Below are 16,015 nucleotides of genomic sequence, written 5' to 3' on the forward strand. Positions count from 1 at the left end.
GGGCACACGATTGTCATTTGGCTCCAGACAAGGAATGAATGTGCTGTTCATGGCAGCAGAGGCACTCTGGTCTTCTTGGCCTTTCCAATAATCATTGTAAGTGGACACACTTATTGAGAGTTCATTCTGTCAATTGTGCCTGTCTTTCATAAGTTTTGCCAGTAAGCCTCAGTCTCTCTGAACACCCCTGACTGTAGGGTCCTCAGTCCTTGGGTTTGTGAGGCACAAGGAATGAATGAATCCAGCGGGGTCCCTTGAGAGACAGCCTGCCGGCCTCTCCTGGTGGGTCCTATACCGACAGACAAAGGCCATTGCAACTTCATTGAGGAAGGTGGCATATAACGTGAAAGAGTGTACAGGCAGGATAGCCTGGGTTTTCCGAGAACAGGCTTTGAGTCAAATAGCCTTAGACTATCACCCTATTTCTACCCTGTGCTCCTGTGCTTCCTTAGGCATGTTTTTTTGACCTCTCTATCCTCGGTTTTCTTGCTATAAAATGGACTGTTTTCTGGATTAAATGAAAAAAATGTATACATATGTAAATTCACAGAGAAGATGGCATATGGGGAGCCATGTAGAAATGGTATTTTTATTATTACTCAACATTGTGGTTAATATTATCATAGGAAAGTTCTTCCGGTATAAAGAGCATGAAGCACAAGATGCTCCATTTGGCCCCTTCCAGGCCCTGTGGTTTCCATGATGCCACTTACTCATCAGCTTATTGATCTCATGCATGGGTGACCCCTTCTGGGCCAGCACATTAATTAATGCAGCCTTGGTAGCTCCCAGGGGCCTGGTCTTGTGGGGAGGGTTTTTGTGTTGGAGCTGTTGGGTCCTGGCTACCTGGACTCCATCACCTTCTACCTGTGTGACACTCAGGACCTAATCACCCTGTGACAGGAAAGCAATTCGGGCTGTTCCTTAGGGTTGTTGATGATGATTAGATGGAATGGTACATATAAAATGCCTGGAACATGTCAAGAAATGTTTGACCTCATTCGATTTTCTTACTCTTTTTTACTAGCTCCCAGAACAACCCACTTCTACCCATTTCTGTTTCAGAGAGGTGAAGTGATTCTGCGAAGGCCATAGTGTTAGGCGAATAAGGTGAGGAAAAGACATTGCAGGTGTGGTGAATAGCATGAGTAAAAACTGGGGAGTAAGAACCAGCTGTGAAGCTGCAGGTAACCGGGCGTAGCTGGAGAGCCAGATGTGGGTGAGGAAAGGGTGAGGGATGAGTTTAGGAAGGACTTTGGATTTTGTGCTGAAAGACAGTGGGTCCCTGAGGGACTTTTAAGTTGGAGTGACCTCGTTTAATTTGCATTGTCAGAGCATTCCAGAGGAGAGGTTGGAGGAGGAGCCAGTAGAGACAGAGTGACTCCAGAGGAGGAGGATCTTCTCTAAGGGATCATGGCAGCCAGTGCAGAGGGTTTGAAGCAGGAGTGAAAGGATCTGGGTCCTTAAGAAGGCACAGCCCACTAGGGAAGAAGAGGCCTGCATGGGAGGGAAAATGATGTAGTACAGTGCCCACCCAGCATGGATGCTAAGAGCATGCAGCCTGGAACCACCGGTCACACAGGCCTATGGTGACGGGTCCCATATTCACGGAGCAGTGCATTCAGATCACTGGGATCAGAGCAATAGATTCTGCCAGTTCTGCTTTGGTCAGTAAAACTCAGGATTTAGCTTCCTAAAGTCCTGCTTTGTTAGGACTGCTCTCTCTTCTCAAGGGGTATATGTGTGTATTGGAATAAGGGACCAACATCTAGTTACAAAATCAGGAGAGAAACCTTATTTTTGTCTGTGAGATTCTACCTGCCTCCAGCCCTCAAATGAGAGTGCAGCATTTTTTGTCATCAGGCAGATGTGATTCCAAGTTCACACCCTTCCACGTCACTGTATGACCTTGAGAAGAAAACCTCATTTCTGGGTCCTCGGTTTTCTTATATAGACATTGTGAGTTATTATGCTGTCTTTTTCCTAGAGTTGCTGTAAAGATGAGATAGTGCATGTGTGTTTGTTATCTCAGAACATAGCGTGAAGTGCAAAATGGACATTAAGCATTGTTTCTTGCCTTGTCATTTGTGGCCTTGTGCCCAGGTCGGATAGTTTGGGCCCCATCAAGTCGTGAGAGCCATTTTGTTTCTATACAGATTTCAGTGACTACAAGAGAATCTGAATACATGACCAAACAGACTTGAATTGTCCTCAGTGGTCCAGAGCCTCCGATTTCCAGGAATGGTTCAAGGATCCCCCTGGGGGCATAGCCCACGTGGAACTCACTCAGAAGCTTTCTGGGACTTGGTGACCCTTCTCACTGTGATAATGGCACAGCTGAATTTCCCAGCAGGGATCATTAATCAGAGCAGCCACTGATCCCACAAAGGACAGAGCTGAGCTCTTTGCCAGGCATCTAGGACAAATATGATTCTTTCTTATGATTCTTGGTTTCAGTCCACCAGGGAGAGGAGGAGAAGCAGACTCCCCTTTTCCATGGAGTAGGTCATGGTTAGATATAGACCATGGATTAGCTTTCAACTTCCCTTACCTCTAAACTCAGCACTTGCTTCCTTCTACCCTGTCTAACCCCAAATCATAACAAATGCTGACCTGCTGGATTATATGATGGGGTTGAGAAGGAGGAAAGCCAAAAAGTAGAGCAAGGATATATCCCATATCTTCTTGCATATTCACTGTATGTCACTCCAGGTTTTTGATCCTGTGAATGAATAAGAAAAAGAAATAATAAATCAAAATTTATGAGTCCATGCTTTTATTCACAGCATCATTCCTTTCAAATAAAATCCAGAAGCCATACGCAACCATGCCAAGGCATCTGTGTCACTCAAGTGTAAAGCCCGTCTCCTGCAGTGAAACATGCAGATCAAACGTGAATGCTTTTCTGTTGCTGTCTAAAGCTGCTTTCCACCAGGATGGCACCCCATTGCTTTGAGGAAAGGACAAACATGGAAAAATTAGTCCTCAATTTCAGTTCAAAAAAGGGAAAATGAAGATCTCTTGCACACAGAATAGAACCATGACCTATATAGACTCTGCAGAAGAATTGAAGATCTTGAGTATATAATTGACATTGGCCCCAGTTTTTTCATCTGAAAAATGGGGAGATGAAGTTAGATCAAGTGTCCCAGTAGGTATAGTCTTGGTTCTTGGCATTCTGGGATGGATAATTCTCATTGTGGAAGCTGTTCTGTGCATCGCAGAATGTCTAGAAGCACCCCTGCCCTCGACTCAGTAGACGTCAATAGGATTTCCCTTACGGTGACCAACGGTGTCTCTAGACGTTGCCAGATATCCTTTGGACATAAAATCACCCTGGTTGAGAACCACTGAATTAGATCTATTAGATGATAAGCAATGTAAAATTTCCCAGGCTGGAGTGAGAGTTGGGGCTCTGCTATCTCCTGGTATCTAGCCCTGTGTGTGGCATTGTGGCAAGTATTCAGTATAAGCTGAACGAGTGAGATGAAATACACAGTTCCTTCCAGTTCTAGATCAGTTCTTTGGCAGCAAGAGAATCACTTAGATGGTGATGATCTTATCACCCATGTGACTTCTTCTATTTGGGTACTGTTTAATATTCCTGGAGAGAAATGGACTAAAAATACCATCCGGCACTATGAAAAAAATAAGACTGTCTGGCAGTTTAGCAACAAATAGTGACTATAATTATCATGGAGGGTCCACTCAATTTGGACAGTGATCTCAGATTGTGTCCCCTGAAAGTTAACTCTGAATTTTATGAATATGACAAAAAGTTCAGTTGAGAAAAATGAGTCCAGATCTTGGAATATCATGATGTGAACCGAAGTCAGACACTTATCCTGGTGAGCCACCCAGGTGCCCTCAGCCTGTTTTTTCAAATGGAATTTTACTGGAATACTGCCATACTCATTTATTAACAGATCGTTTAGGGCTTCATGATACACCAGTGGCAAAGTGGAATCGTTGGGACAGAGAATCTATAGCACATAAAGTCCAAAGTATTGACCATGTGGTCCCCTTATAAAGAAGCTTACTGGCCCCTCTAGTAGAACACAAGTTTTCTCAGGGATGCACTGTTGCACAGTAGGAAATATGCTTATATTTAATGAGCGTGTGTTAGGTTGCGCCATATTAAATTGTCATCTCTGTATGTCAAAATGGTCAGATATTGGCACTTATGTATATGGTCCTCATAATGTAATTTTCCAAGCATAGAAAAATGGAGTACAGTCTGTGCCCTTAAGGACACTCACATAGGTACACACACACATGTGCACAAGCTACTGCTGTCAGTGAATGTAGGAATCATTATACTAGAGGCACAAACTCAGTATTTCAGGAGCACAGAGTAGCATGTGCACGGTTCTTACCAGTAAGGGTGAGGGAAAGGGACTAGAAGCTTGAGAGGCCTCCAGAGAAGTGGCTGTGTTTCTGCCTGCTGTGCATTTGAGCTGTACTTCATGGCACCTGTAGGATTTGTATCGGGTCAAAGAAGTGTTTTCCACAGGGGTGGGGGTGGGATTGACATTGAGCTATAAGAAACATGCTGCATTCTTTTGTTCAAGCACAATTGCCATTCATCCTGGAAAACAGTTGCTTAGAATTAGAGGACATTAAAGATTGAGTGAGCATGGCTCTCTAATTTTTAGATGAAGGTTGGAGGCAAAGGGATTTGTTCAATGTCTCTCTGCTACTGACCGGTTGGTTTATTGGCAGGACTAGAGCCTATGTCTTCTATGCCCCAACTCAAGGTGATGTCCATCAGGCCACTCGGATGTACAAGGCAAGCGTCAGAGAAATCACCTACTAGGGACAGTGGTGACAGACAGGCCTGGGCTTGCATTCTGGCTCTGGTACTTACTGTCTCTGTTACTCATCACAGGGTTTGTGAGCCAGAATTGCCTCCTACACAGATGCCCTCAGAGTAGAGGGTTAGAAAGCTCAGAGTCTGAAACCAGACTCTCTGAGTTTCATCCCAGCACTACTATATACTAGTTGTATCACCCTGGGCACATTACTTATCTGGACCAGTAATAAAGAGATAATACTACTACTTACCTCACTGAGCTATAGGACTGAGTGATTTTAGGATTAAATGCATGCATAAGGCACACAGAAAAGTGCCTGGGACATGCTAAGTTCTATATGCTAACATTATTAGAAGAAAAACAGTGGATTGGGACATCTCAGTGGCTCAGTTGGTTAATAAGCATGTGCTTTCAGCACAGGTCATTATCCCTGGGTCCTGGGATCCAGCCCTGCCATGGGCTCCTTGCTCAGCAGGGGGCCTGCTTATCCCTCTACTACTGTTCTCTTTGCTTATGCTCTCTCATTCTCTCTCTGACAGATAAGTAAATAAATAATAAAAACTTTCAAAAAAAAAAAAAAAAAAGAAAAACAGTGTATCCTAGGACTGTTCTAAGAACCAAGGAGGGTAATTTAGGTGAAGCCTTTTTCCATACTTGTAGAACAATACAAGTCAAAATGTATTTTTGTTCTCTTTGTGAATTGAAAGACTAGCATCCTGGAGATTGAAGGTGATGATTTTCATTTCATTTCTTTTTTTTTTTTTTTAAAGATTTTGTTTATTTATTTGACAGACAGATTACATGTAGGCAGAGAGGCAGGCAGAGAGAGAGGAGGAAGCAGGCTCCCTGCTGAGCAGAGAGCCTGATGCGGGGCTCAATCCCAGGACCCTGAGATCATGACCTGAGCTGAAGGCAGAGGCTTAACCCACTGAGCCACCCAGGCGCCCCATGATTTTCATTTCTTACAGCCTTACTATTTGCCAGGGACTTGACTTCTGTTAGTTAAGCATCACAAGATCCAGAGACGGTTCTTAGTTTGGCTGACAATTGTGACTGCATAGCAGAGTGTAGGAGGACAGTGTGCTGCAGACTCTGGGGCCAGGCTGCCTAGGTCTGAATCCTTGCTCAGCCTCTTCCTGGCTGTGTGAACCCATCTGTGTTGCTTACACCCTGTACCTCGGGTTTCTAGTCTGTAAATGAGAATGATGAATATAGTGGTTTTGAGGATTAAAGGAGATAAATTTGTGAAGTGCTTAGGACAGTGTTGGATGGATAGTATTTGTTTAAGGAAGAATGAAAGCAAGAAGCAGATTCCTTGCTGAGCAGGGAGATGGATACAGGGCTCAGTCTCAGGACTCTGAGATCATGATGTGAGTTAAAGGCAGATGCTTAACTGACTGAGCCACCCAGGAACGCCTATCATCACCATTTTCACTATTACTGTAGATAGAGTTCTGTGGGCATTCAATATATGCTGGGGATTAACTCTGTTGATATTATTGATATCACTAGTAGAGCACAGGGCCTTGTACACAGTAGGCACTCAGCACACAGGGAATCAATGAATGCATACTCTAGAGCCAGGCTGCTCAGATTCCCATTCCCGCTCCACCACTTTTTAGTTTTGTGATCAGGCAACTTATTTAATTTCCTTATGCTTGTTTCTGTCTCTGTAAAAGCGGGTCTCAGAGTCCTTAATTAATGGGGTTGCTGTGAGCCGGAAATAAGCCCGCACGCGTGGGTGCACGTGCGCGCGCGCGTGCACACACACACACACACACACACACACACACACACACACACACACGTGTAAGACCACACTGCCCTCTGCTGACCACACCGTGTAAATGCACATGTACATCCCCTGGGCCTCCTTCCACCCTAGGTCCAAGGCATCCCTGTACCTGCCTTAATGCGCACAGACAGACACAAGGACGGGCCTCTGTGTCCTCCTTACCTCCCTTCAAATTGGGTCTGGGCTGCTCCCCACAGCTGATTCAGCCACCTCAGGATGTTCGCTCAGGGCATTCTCCACCTCCATGGGCCCGATGCCTTTCCTGCAGGATCGATGGCTCTTGCTTGGTTTCTGAGCAGCTGCCCAGGCCAGGAGACCCAGGCCTTCAGGGCTCAGGTTTTGAAGGCTCCCATCTACCTCTGGCCTGCAGGAAAACTGTCGCAGGGAGCCAGATACCTGGGACCTGGCTCTGTCATGGGCCCCAGACATGAAGAATGCGCACTCCGTGATGAGGAATACAACACTCGCACGCTCCCCAGAATTTCTCACCTCACTGCCTCTGCTCAGGGAGGGGGGTGAATATTTAGTCCTCCCCAAGCTCTGGGTCTTGACTCTAGCAGCTTCCGTTGGCCTGAAACTTAATGGAACTCTCAACCTTTAACTTAAATATTGATGCAAATTCTGCATACTCTTCCCTGTTAGATTAGCATGTTTCCATCTGCACCCTGTATTTAGCCCATCCATGTCTGAGCCTTTCAGGGACTCCTACGGTGTCAACCTGCACTATTGGTTGGAGGGAGGGTCTTGCCACACTTGCCAGCCAGTCCTGGAAAGTGGTTGCAGGACCACGTGAGGGTTCACCTGGTTTAGAGCAGAATGCTGACACCAAGACCACTGCTCTCATCCAGGAAATAGGATGCATGACACGCCATTAGAATTTTCATAGGAATTGCACTGAATCTATAGATTGTTTTGGGTAGTATGGGCATTTCAATCAGGGTAATTCTTCCAACCCATGAGCATGGAGTATGTTTCCATTTGTTTGGGTCTTCTTTGATTTCTTTTAGCAGTTTCTGGTAGTTTTCATGTACATGTCTTTTGCCTCCTTGGTTAATTAAACTCTAGGTATTTTATTCTTTTTGGTCCAATTATAAGTGGGATTGCCTCCTTATACTCTATGATAGTTCACTCGCCTTTACCTCTAACTGGTCTCAAGTTTTACCTTTACCTCTCTTGCCATCAGTAACCATTATTCTGACTTCTAAAACCATAGATTATTTTTGCCTGCTCACTTATACAAATGGAGTCATACAGTCTGTGCATCATTGTGTCTCACTTCTCTTCAAATAATGCCTGTGAGATTTATACATGTCATTGTATCTGTACCAATAGTTTATTCTTCATCATTATGTAGAATCCCATTCTTTGTACATACCTAAAATGTACTTCACTCTACTTTTGGTGAGAGAATGGAATTGTTTCCAGTCTGGGATAACATGAATAAAGTTGCTATACATATTATAGTACATGTCTGTTGCTGAATACTTGCAGAGATTTTATGATTGATATATATCCAGGAGTAGAGATGCGGAATCGTAAGGTGTACATAGTTTAAGTTTGATTAAGTTATTACCACACAGTTTTTTAATGCCTAACATATACTCCTACCACAGTGGAAGCTGAATAAAAGTTGAATAAAAGTTCCAATTGTATAATTATGCTGAGCAAAATAAGTCAGAGAAAGACAAATATATGCTTTCACTCATGTGAAATCATTGATGAGCACTGGATTTTGTACTGTGTGCTGAATCACTAAATCCTACACTGGAAACTAAAATTATACTGTATGTTAACTAACCAGAATTTAAAATAAAATTTAATTAATTAAAAAGCTCTATTTGCTCCATACCCTCAACAACACTTGTTACTATAAATCTTTCAAATTTCAGTTATCCCTATAAGCATGCAGTATTATTTCGTCAGAGTTTATGTATAATTTTAAGGGCCATGTAGTAGTTCCTTCTGTCAATATGATAAAGTTTTTTAGTTTACTAATCTTTAATTGTTGGAGGCTTGTTTTTGTTTTCTTTTTAATTCTTTACAAAACACCTGGATGATCATCCTTTAATATAAAATTTTTCTGTGCCAATATCAGAAATGAAAAGAGAGTTATCACTACAGAGGCAACTCTCAGTGTGTTGAAGCCTTTGCCTTCGGCTTTGGTCATGATTTCATGGTCCTGGGATTGAGCCCAGATTGGGCTCCCTGCTTCCCCCTCCTCTGCCTGCCTGTTGACTTGTGATCTCTCTCTCTCTCTCTGTATCAAATAAGTAAAATCTTTAAAAAATATATAACCCCACAAAATAAAACAAAAATATAAATGATTCAATATCTATTTTAATAATTGAAATAATTATTAACAACTTGATCAGAAAGAAAGTCCTAGATCCAAGTAGTTTTACTGGCAAATCCTATCAAACATTTATGGAAGAAATAACACCAAAATTACAAATAACCCTTTCATACAGTAAAGGAGCAAGTAACACTGGGTGTTATGAGGTTTTAAGCCTTTGCCAATGTGAAAACTTTAATCTTATTTGTCTTTTCATTACTAATAAGATTGGATTTTCTTTTTTTTTTTTAAGATTTTATATATTTATTTGACAGAGAGAAATCACAAGTAGACTGAGAGGCAGGCAGAGAGAGAGAGAGGTAAGCAGGCTCCCTGCCGAGCAGAGAGCCCGATGCGGGACTCGATCCCAGGACCCTGATCATGACCCGAGCCGAAGGCAGCGGCTTAACCCACCGAGCCACCCAGGCGCCCGGATTTTCTTTTTAAAGATTTTTTTTTGTTTTTCAGTGAGAGCAGGAACACAAGCAGGGGCAGTGGGAAAGAGAGAAGCAGGCTTCCCACTGAGCAAGGAGCCCGATGCAGAGTGCGATCCCAGGACCCTGGGACCATGACCTGAGCCAAAGGGAGATGCTTAACACCTGAACCACCCAGGTTCCTCAAAGTGTTTCTTTTTAAAAAAATATATATATATTTATTTGAGAGAGAGAGCTATAAAGATACCACATGTAGGCAGAGAGTCTGGCAAAGAGAGAGCAGGGGAAGCAGGCTCCTTGTTGAGCAAAGGGCCTGATGTGGGTCTCAATCCCAGGACTCTGAGATCATGACCCAAGCTGAAGGCAGAGGCTTAACCCACTGAGCCACCCAGGTGCCCCAGATTGAAGTTTTTTGTATATTTGCTCTCCTTTTCCCATTTTAAAATCTTTGAGAGAGGGAGAGAGAACAAGAGAGAGAGAACGCGAGTTCGGAGGGGAAGGCAGAGGAAGAGAAAGATTCAGAGAAGAGAGAATCTCAAGCAGGCTCCCCACTGTATGGGGAGCCTGCACTGACATGGGGCTCAGTCGGACAACTTAAAGTTCGTGACCTGAGCCAAAATCCATCAAGAGTTGGACACCTAACTGAGTGAGACTGAGCAGAGGGTGGTGTGCTCAATATGAAAGTAAAATTGCTCAGTTCACAGTCCCTCTACCTCCACGCTATGGTCTAAAATACCTGCTTGTCATTAGAGCACTTTTGACTGCAACTGTGGAGAGACAGATCATGAATCCAGGCACTCCTCATTTACTAGATTTTCAGTAGTGCACTAAGGCACAAGGAGACAAGGTAGTTTGGTTTTGATGGAGAAAGGAGACAGGTCGTGAAAAACCAGAATATAAAAACCATAAAACTCAGTCCTGAAGGAGGCCCCATGCAGCCTGATAAGTGGAGTTAAAGAAGCAAAACAAGCCCTTCTTGCAAAATATTTCATTACAGACCAGGGGCGGTTACTGTATTTGTCTGGGGGATAATCTGTTCAGGGAACCAAAAAAGTAATAAGACAAAGAAAAGTGCAGGATTATAATTCTTCTCAGAGAGACTGAGAGTGTGTGGCTGGAAGTAATTTGGGATATTGTCTAAGAAACCCATAAAGGACACATGAGTCAAAGGAGGAAGTTGCTAACCACCTACCTGAGCAAGGTAGATCAGACCAGCTGCAGGGCTTTGCTTCTGACTGAGAAGGGCATGTGAGTTTAGGGCCAAAAGTGCTTTGCTTGGTACTCTGGGGATGAGGCTGCACCCTGTCACCTCTGTCTTTCTTTTTCATCCTTCCCCACGCAGCCAACAGCTTTTCCTCCAAACAGATGTTGAACAAGTGTCTAAAGGATGTTGGTTAAATTTTCATTATGAAGAATATTGGGGTCCCTGAAGGGCTGCCCATCTCAGTCTCACCCTGGCTGCAGGAAGGCGGAGAGAAGAGAAGTGGAGAGATGCTGCAATTTCTCTGCTACTCACTTGAATCCTCAAGCTCTCCAGCTTGCTCCCTCCTCCCTTCCTGACAAAACAAAGAGAAAAAGAAGAAAAGGGTAAAAGTCGGAGGATGTATTCGGTTATAAAACACCAGAACTCCTTTCCCCTGCCTATAATGTAAGGATGATAGAGCTCCGACATCTCCTATCCCCCATTCCAAAATTGGAGAAGCTCTGAAAAATAAAACTGCTTCTCATATCTCATTTGATGCAAAACCTGACCTATCAGGAAGTGAAACTCTCTGAGGTCTTTATCCTAGTCAGTAGACATATTCATATATTTCATTGCAGAAATATTTACTGGTATGATTTCAAGATGCAGCTCCATGGTTTTATGTACCATATCACCTTTATAAAAGCTGAGAAACAATGAAATCTAATACACATTAGCCCTATGGTTTTCAGGTGAGAAATAATATTGAAAGAAATTTCATAAGCGATAAGTGAGAGAATGTTCACAAAGCACCCAGAACGTGCCTGACACCCAAGAAACAGGAATTCCATTTTCTTCTGCCCATGTTTGGCTTATTTGGAGAAGAAGCCCTTCTTCAGAAATTAGCTCCAGGCTGGCTAACGGGGATCAGATATTACCAATGAGGTGGTACAGAGTGAAAATATTTGCAACTTCTACAACAGGGAGGTAATATTGCTAACATATCCAGAACTCTTAAAGGAGAAAAAGAAGAAACTTGGTAGGAAAGTAGGAAAAATACACGAATAGATAGTTTACAGGAAATGATAATCAAATGTTCCTTAAACATTAAAAAAAAAAAAACCACAGAGGGTTACAAAAGGGAAGGGATGGGTTGAAGGGGTAATTGGGTGATCGGTCCTGAGGAGGGCAGCTGTAGTAATAAACACTGGGTGTTACATGCAACTAATGAATCATTGAACACTACATCAGAAACTAACGATGTAGTATATGTTGCTTAATGGGACATAATAAATAACAATAATGATGATAATACTACTACTAATAATAATAATAAATAAATAAGCCACCCTTGGAAGAATTCTTGTTTTCTGCTCCCTTCAACCCAGGTCCCTGTTCCCTCTTCTGGGTGCTCTCTTCTTCTGTTCCAAACTCCTGTCCGAGAACCACAAGGTGAACAATGTAGAAAGCAAAGCAGGACCAAACTGCAACAACAATCAAATACACAACCAGAGTAGGAGGTTCCAGCCCTCTGTCAGCAACTCAGCGCAGTCTACAGAGCATCCACCAAATATAGATCTTGATGGCAAACCATCTGAATCCGACAGCTGTCTTCATACATCTGTCCACATCCACATCCACTGTGGAGGACACATTGATTTTAGGCACAGAGACCGTTACAAAAATGCTCCCGATTTACTTTGGTCGTAAGGGAAATTTCAATCTGTTTCAGAGGCATGAAATGACACAGAACATGCTGTGTTAACATAATGTGCTAGAAATCACTGATAAAAAACTAACCAGAAATTCCCATATGTGTAGACAGAGAGAAGTACCTCTAACAATGAAATAGGAGTAAAGAAATAGAAAAGAAAAAGAGCTACATTGGAACTGAATGATATGAGCATGATACAATCGTAATCAAATATGTCTTTGGCTGAGAATATCTTGGAAATGTGGTGTGAGAACACTATATGGTCTCAAAATTATGCCTCATAGACTGAACCCTATAAATCCTATGTGATGAAGGAGAACACAAACCCATCCTGACATAGGCCTCCTGTCATTTCCTACCAATATCCCACGTCCCTCCTCCGACCCTGCACAGTCCCCCAGATGGACTGGCACCATGTGGTATCCCCAAGAGGCTCCACCAAGCATTTCAGGCATTCCTCTGACTCAGGAAGTTGGAGGCAGTCCTGTAGACATGCTCTGACCAGTAAGATGTGCGAGGGAGTGAGATGTGCCATCTCGAACAGAATACCTGGGACTGAATCAGGTTCCTCCTCTGTCCATCTCATATAGCACCCGGCAGTTACCTATGGTGGGTGCTCTTTTATCCTGGTCCCACGAAGACCGTGTGGACATGTGGCAGGTGCTAGAAACAGACTTCCCATTAGGGAAGAAGCCACTAAGGCTCAGGGCTACAGGTTACTCACAGTAACATCTGGCCCTTTCTAACTGGCACACATCCCTCCCGTCTTCTCTCTGTGAGGCAGCACAGCCTAAAAGGCGAAGCATGAACTCTGTTGTCTGAGACACAGGGTTTGACCTCCACCTCTGCCCATGTCTTTACTCCAACCTCACGCAATTTACTGTGAGTCTCTGAGCCTCCATTTCTACTCTATATGGTGGTTGGTTATACCATCTCAGGTTTGGGGGGATTAAGGAAATAATAATACATGTAAAGTTTGATTCAGCAACTGCACACACAGTAAATGCTCAATAAATTTTTGCTGTATACCTTTATGTCTCAATTGTAAACATTCTGAAAGCTCAGAAATGTATTGTGACAAAAGAAGGACTTGTTCAATTTTTGGCTTATGCATCCTTTTGAACTGTGTTTTTCAACAAACAGTGTAATATTTACATTCATTGACAGTATTTTTTCTCTTAACAAGGTACTGTGCTCTTTTTAAGTTCCAAATTATAGCTCTGCCTCGGCTTTTTAAATTATTTAATGTTAAATATTGCCAATAATTTAATCATTTTTCTATTGTGGGGCATTTTCATAGGCTGCACATGGCATCAAAAACAAACGAGGTTAAAAAAAAACAAATGAAGTAGATTAAAGTATATCATGTATTACAGGATAGAATAAACACTTTGTTCACTTTTGTTTATCATGTATCTATATATGTCTACATATATGTATATATGTATACAATTTAAGATGTACTCCCAGAGACTCTAAGATGGTGGAGAAATAGGAGACCTTCATTTCATCTGGTCACAGGAATTCAGTTGCACAGTTATCAGATCATTCTGAACACCTGTGAACTCACCCAGAGATGTAAGAAAAGAGTAGCTGCAACTCTAGAAATATAAAAGTGACCTCTTTCTACAAGGTAGGACCTGTGGAGAAGTGAATTCGCGTTGATATATGGGAAGATGAACTGCAGGGAGGTACCAGAAAATGATATAGTAGAGGACTGCAAAGTAAGGACTTTTAGAAGTTTGCTCTGATGAGGGCCATTCCTGCCTGAACGGTACCCACGTGCTAAAGCAGGGCAGAATCCAAGGTGGGACAGTGTCATCTCGAGATGCCCAAGGGCACAGAAATAACAGGGTTCCTGAGTGTGGCAGAGGTCCCAGGCATCAAAGCGGGGACTCTTGCTGGAATCATCAAGCCCCAGAGTGGACTCTCAGCTCCAGGCTGCCATAAGCCATGAATTGTGGCACAATCAGTGCCAGCAGGGACTCAGCAACAGCACACAGGCAAGATCCATCCTCCTCCCAGAAGGAGTGGCTTGGGTGTGCCCTGCAGGAGTCTGTAGGGTTTGGAGACTCAAACAGGGTCCCGCCCTGAGATACAAATGCTCAGTCACAGGCCAGGTGAGCACAGAGAGAAGATGGAGACCAGGGAGCCAGGAACGATTCACTGCTTTTCCCTGAGGGTGCACTGAGGAATGGGGCCTCAGACTCTTGGATCCCGGCCTGGACTTTGCAAGGCTTCCTTTTTCATTCTCATCCTCTAATGAGGCACAGAGAACCTTCAGGGAACAAAAGCCAGAGGAAACCGGAGTAGATTACTTAGCTTGGCCCCTAGGCAACAGCAGTGCAATCCTGCCCCGGGGCAAAAATGCCACAGAATCAAGGCAACAGGCTCCTTCCCCAGAGGATCAGCAAGAACACACCGCCAAGTTTACTGATCACTGAGAATGCCCAAACCCCAGTGCTAGGGGAATATAGCATATAGAATTCATGGGTTTTTTTCCCCACGATTTTGTCCTTGGCTTTTTTAAAAAAATTAATTTTTTATTGTGTTGTTAGTCACCATCAAATATATCATTAGTTTTTTAAGCAGTGTTCCAAGATTCATTGTTTATGTACAACAGCCAGTGCTCCGTGCAATACATGCCCTCCTTAATACCTACCACCAGTCTCACCCATCCCCCCCGACGCCCTCCCCTCTAAAACCCTCAGGTTGTGGGGCACCTGGGTGGCTCAGTGGGTTAACCTGCTGCCTTCGGCTCAGGTCATGATCTCAGGGTCCTGGGATCGAGTCCCGCATTGGGCTCTCTGCTCAGCAGGGACCCTGCTTCCCTCTCTCTCTCTCTGCCTGCCTCTCCATCTACTTGGGATTTCTCTCTGTCAAATAAATAAAATCTTAACATATATATATATATATATATATATATATATATATATATATTTATAAATAAATAAATATATATATATATACATACATATATATACATATATATGTATATATATACATACATACATACATACATACATAACCCTCAGGTTGTTTCTCAGTCTCTCATGGTTGATCTCCCCCCTCTGATTTCCCCCAATTCACTTTTCATTTCCTCTGCTGATGTCTTCCATGTTATTCCTTATGTTCCACAAGTAAGTGAAACCATATGATAATTGACTTTCTCTGCTTGACTTAGTTCATTCAGCATAATCTCCTCCAGTCCCATCCACACTGATGCAAAAGTTGAGTATCCATCCTTTCTGATGGCTGAGTAATATTCCATTGTATATTATGGACCACATCTTCTTTATCTATTCACAGTTGTGTCTTTCAGTTTTAATTTTTTGTTCTCTTTCTTTTTGTCAACCAATTTATTTTATCCACACTTCTTTAATCTTAACTTTCACTTTTGTACTTTACTTTGCCTTAGGGTGCAGTTTCTTCAAACACACCAAAATACACCTAGAATCTAGGGTATTATTCTTTTTGCTTTAACTGCCTAATCATACTGTCTTTTCTTCCTCTTCCTCTTTCTCTTCCACTTCTTCTTTTTATATGTTAAGTATTTTAGTTGTTTTTTTTGTTTTGTTTTGTTTTCTTCAAGTCTTTTTAAATTTTCATCTTCATGGATACATTCTATCCTTTCCATATATTTAATTTTATTTTTCTGTATATACCTGTGTACATATATATACATAAATGTAGATATATTTATACATTTATATATATGTATACATATATATGTTACAAGATTA

At 42.7% G+C, this 16,015-nt stretch overlaps 1 protein-coding gene across 2 annotated transcripts in view; it reads right to left on the reverse strand.

Moving 5' to 3' along the window:
* Positions 1-1,289: 1,289 nt before the first annotated feature.
* Positions 1,290-16,015, reverse strand: part of LOC309854488 (uncharacterized protein) — a 59,535-nt gene continuing 44,809 nt past the window's right edge. Inside the window, exons 6-10 of one of the 2 annotated variants that reach the window (XM_082713757.1) lie at positions 10,568-10,931; positions 5,789-6,871; positions 4,377-4,473; positions 2,614-2,722; positions 1,290-1,497 (exon numbers count right to left, since the gene is read on the reverse strand). In XM_082713757.1, the coding sequence (XP_082569883.1) occupies positions 10,884-10,931 (48 nt within the window). In that variant the 3' untranslated portion in view covers positions 1,290-1,497; positions 2,614-2,722; positions 4,377-4,473; positions 5,789-6,871; positions 10,568-10,883. The remainder of the gene's footprint in view (positions 1,498-2,613; positions 2,723-4,376; positions 4,474-5,788; positions 6,872-10,567; positions 10,932-16,015) is intronic. The other variant, XM_082713758.1, reaches the window with a different exon arrangement.

This window comes from Mustela nivalis, assembly GCF_964662115.1.
Source record: "Mustela nivalis genome assembly, chromosome: 19".
NCBI classification, from domain to species: domain Eukaryota; kingdom Metazoa; phylum Chordata; class Mammalia; order Carnivora; family Mustelidae; genus Mustela; species Mustela nivalis.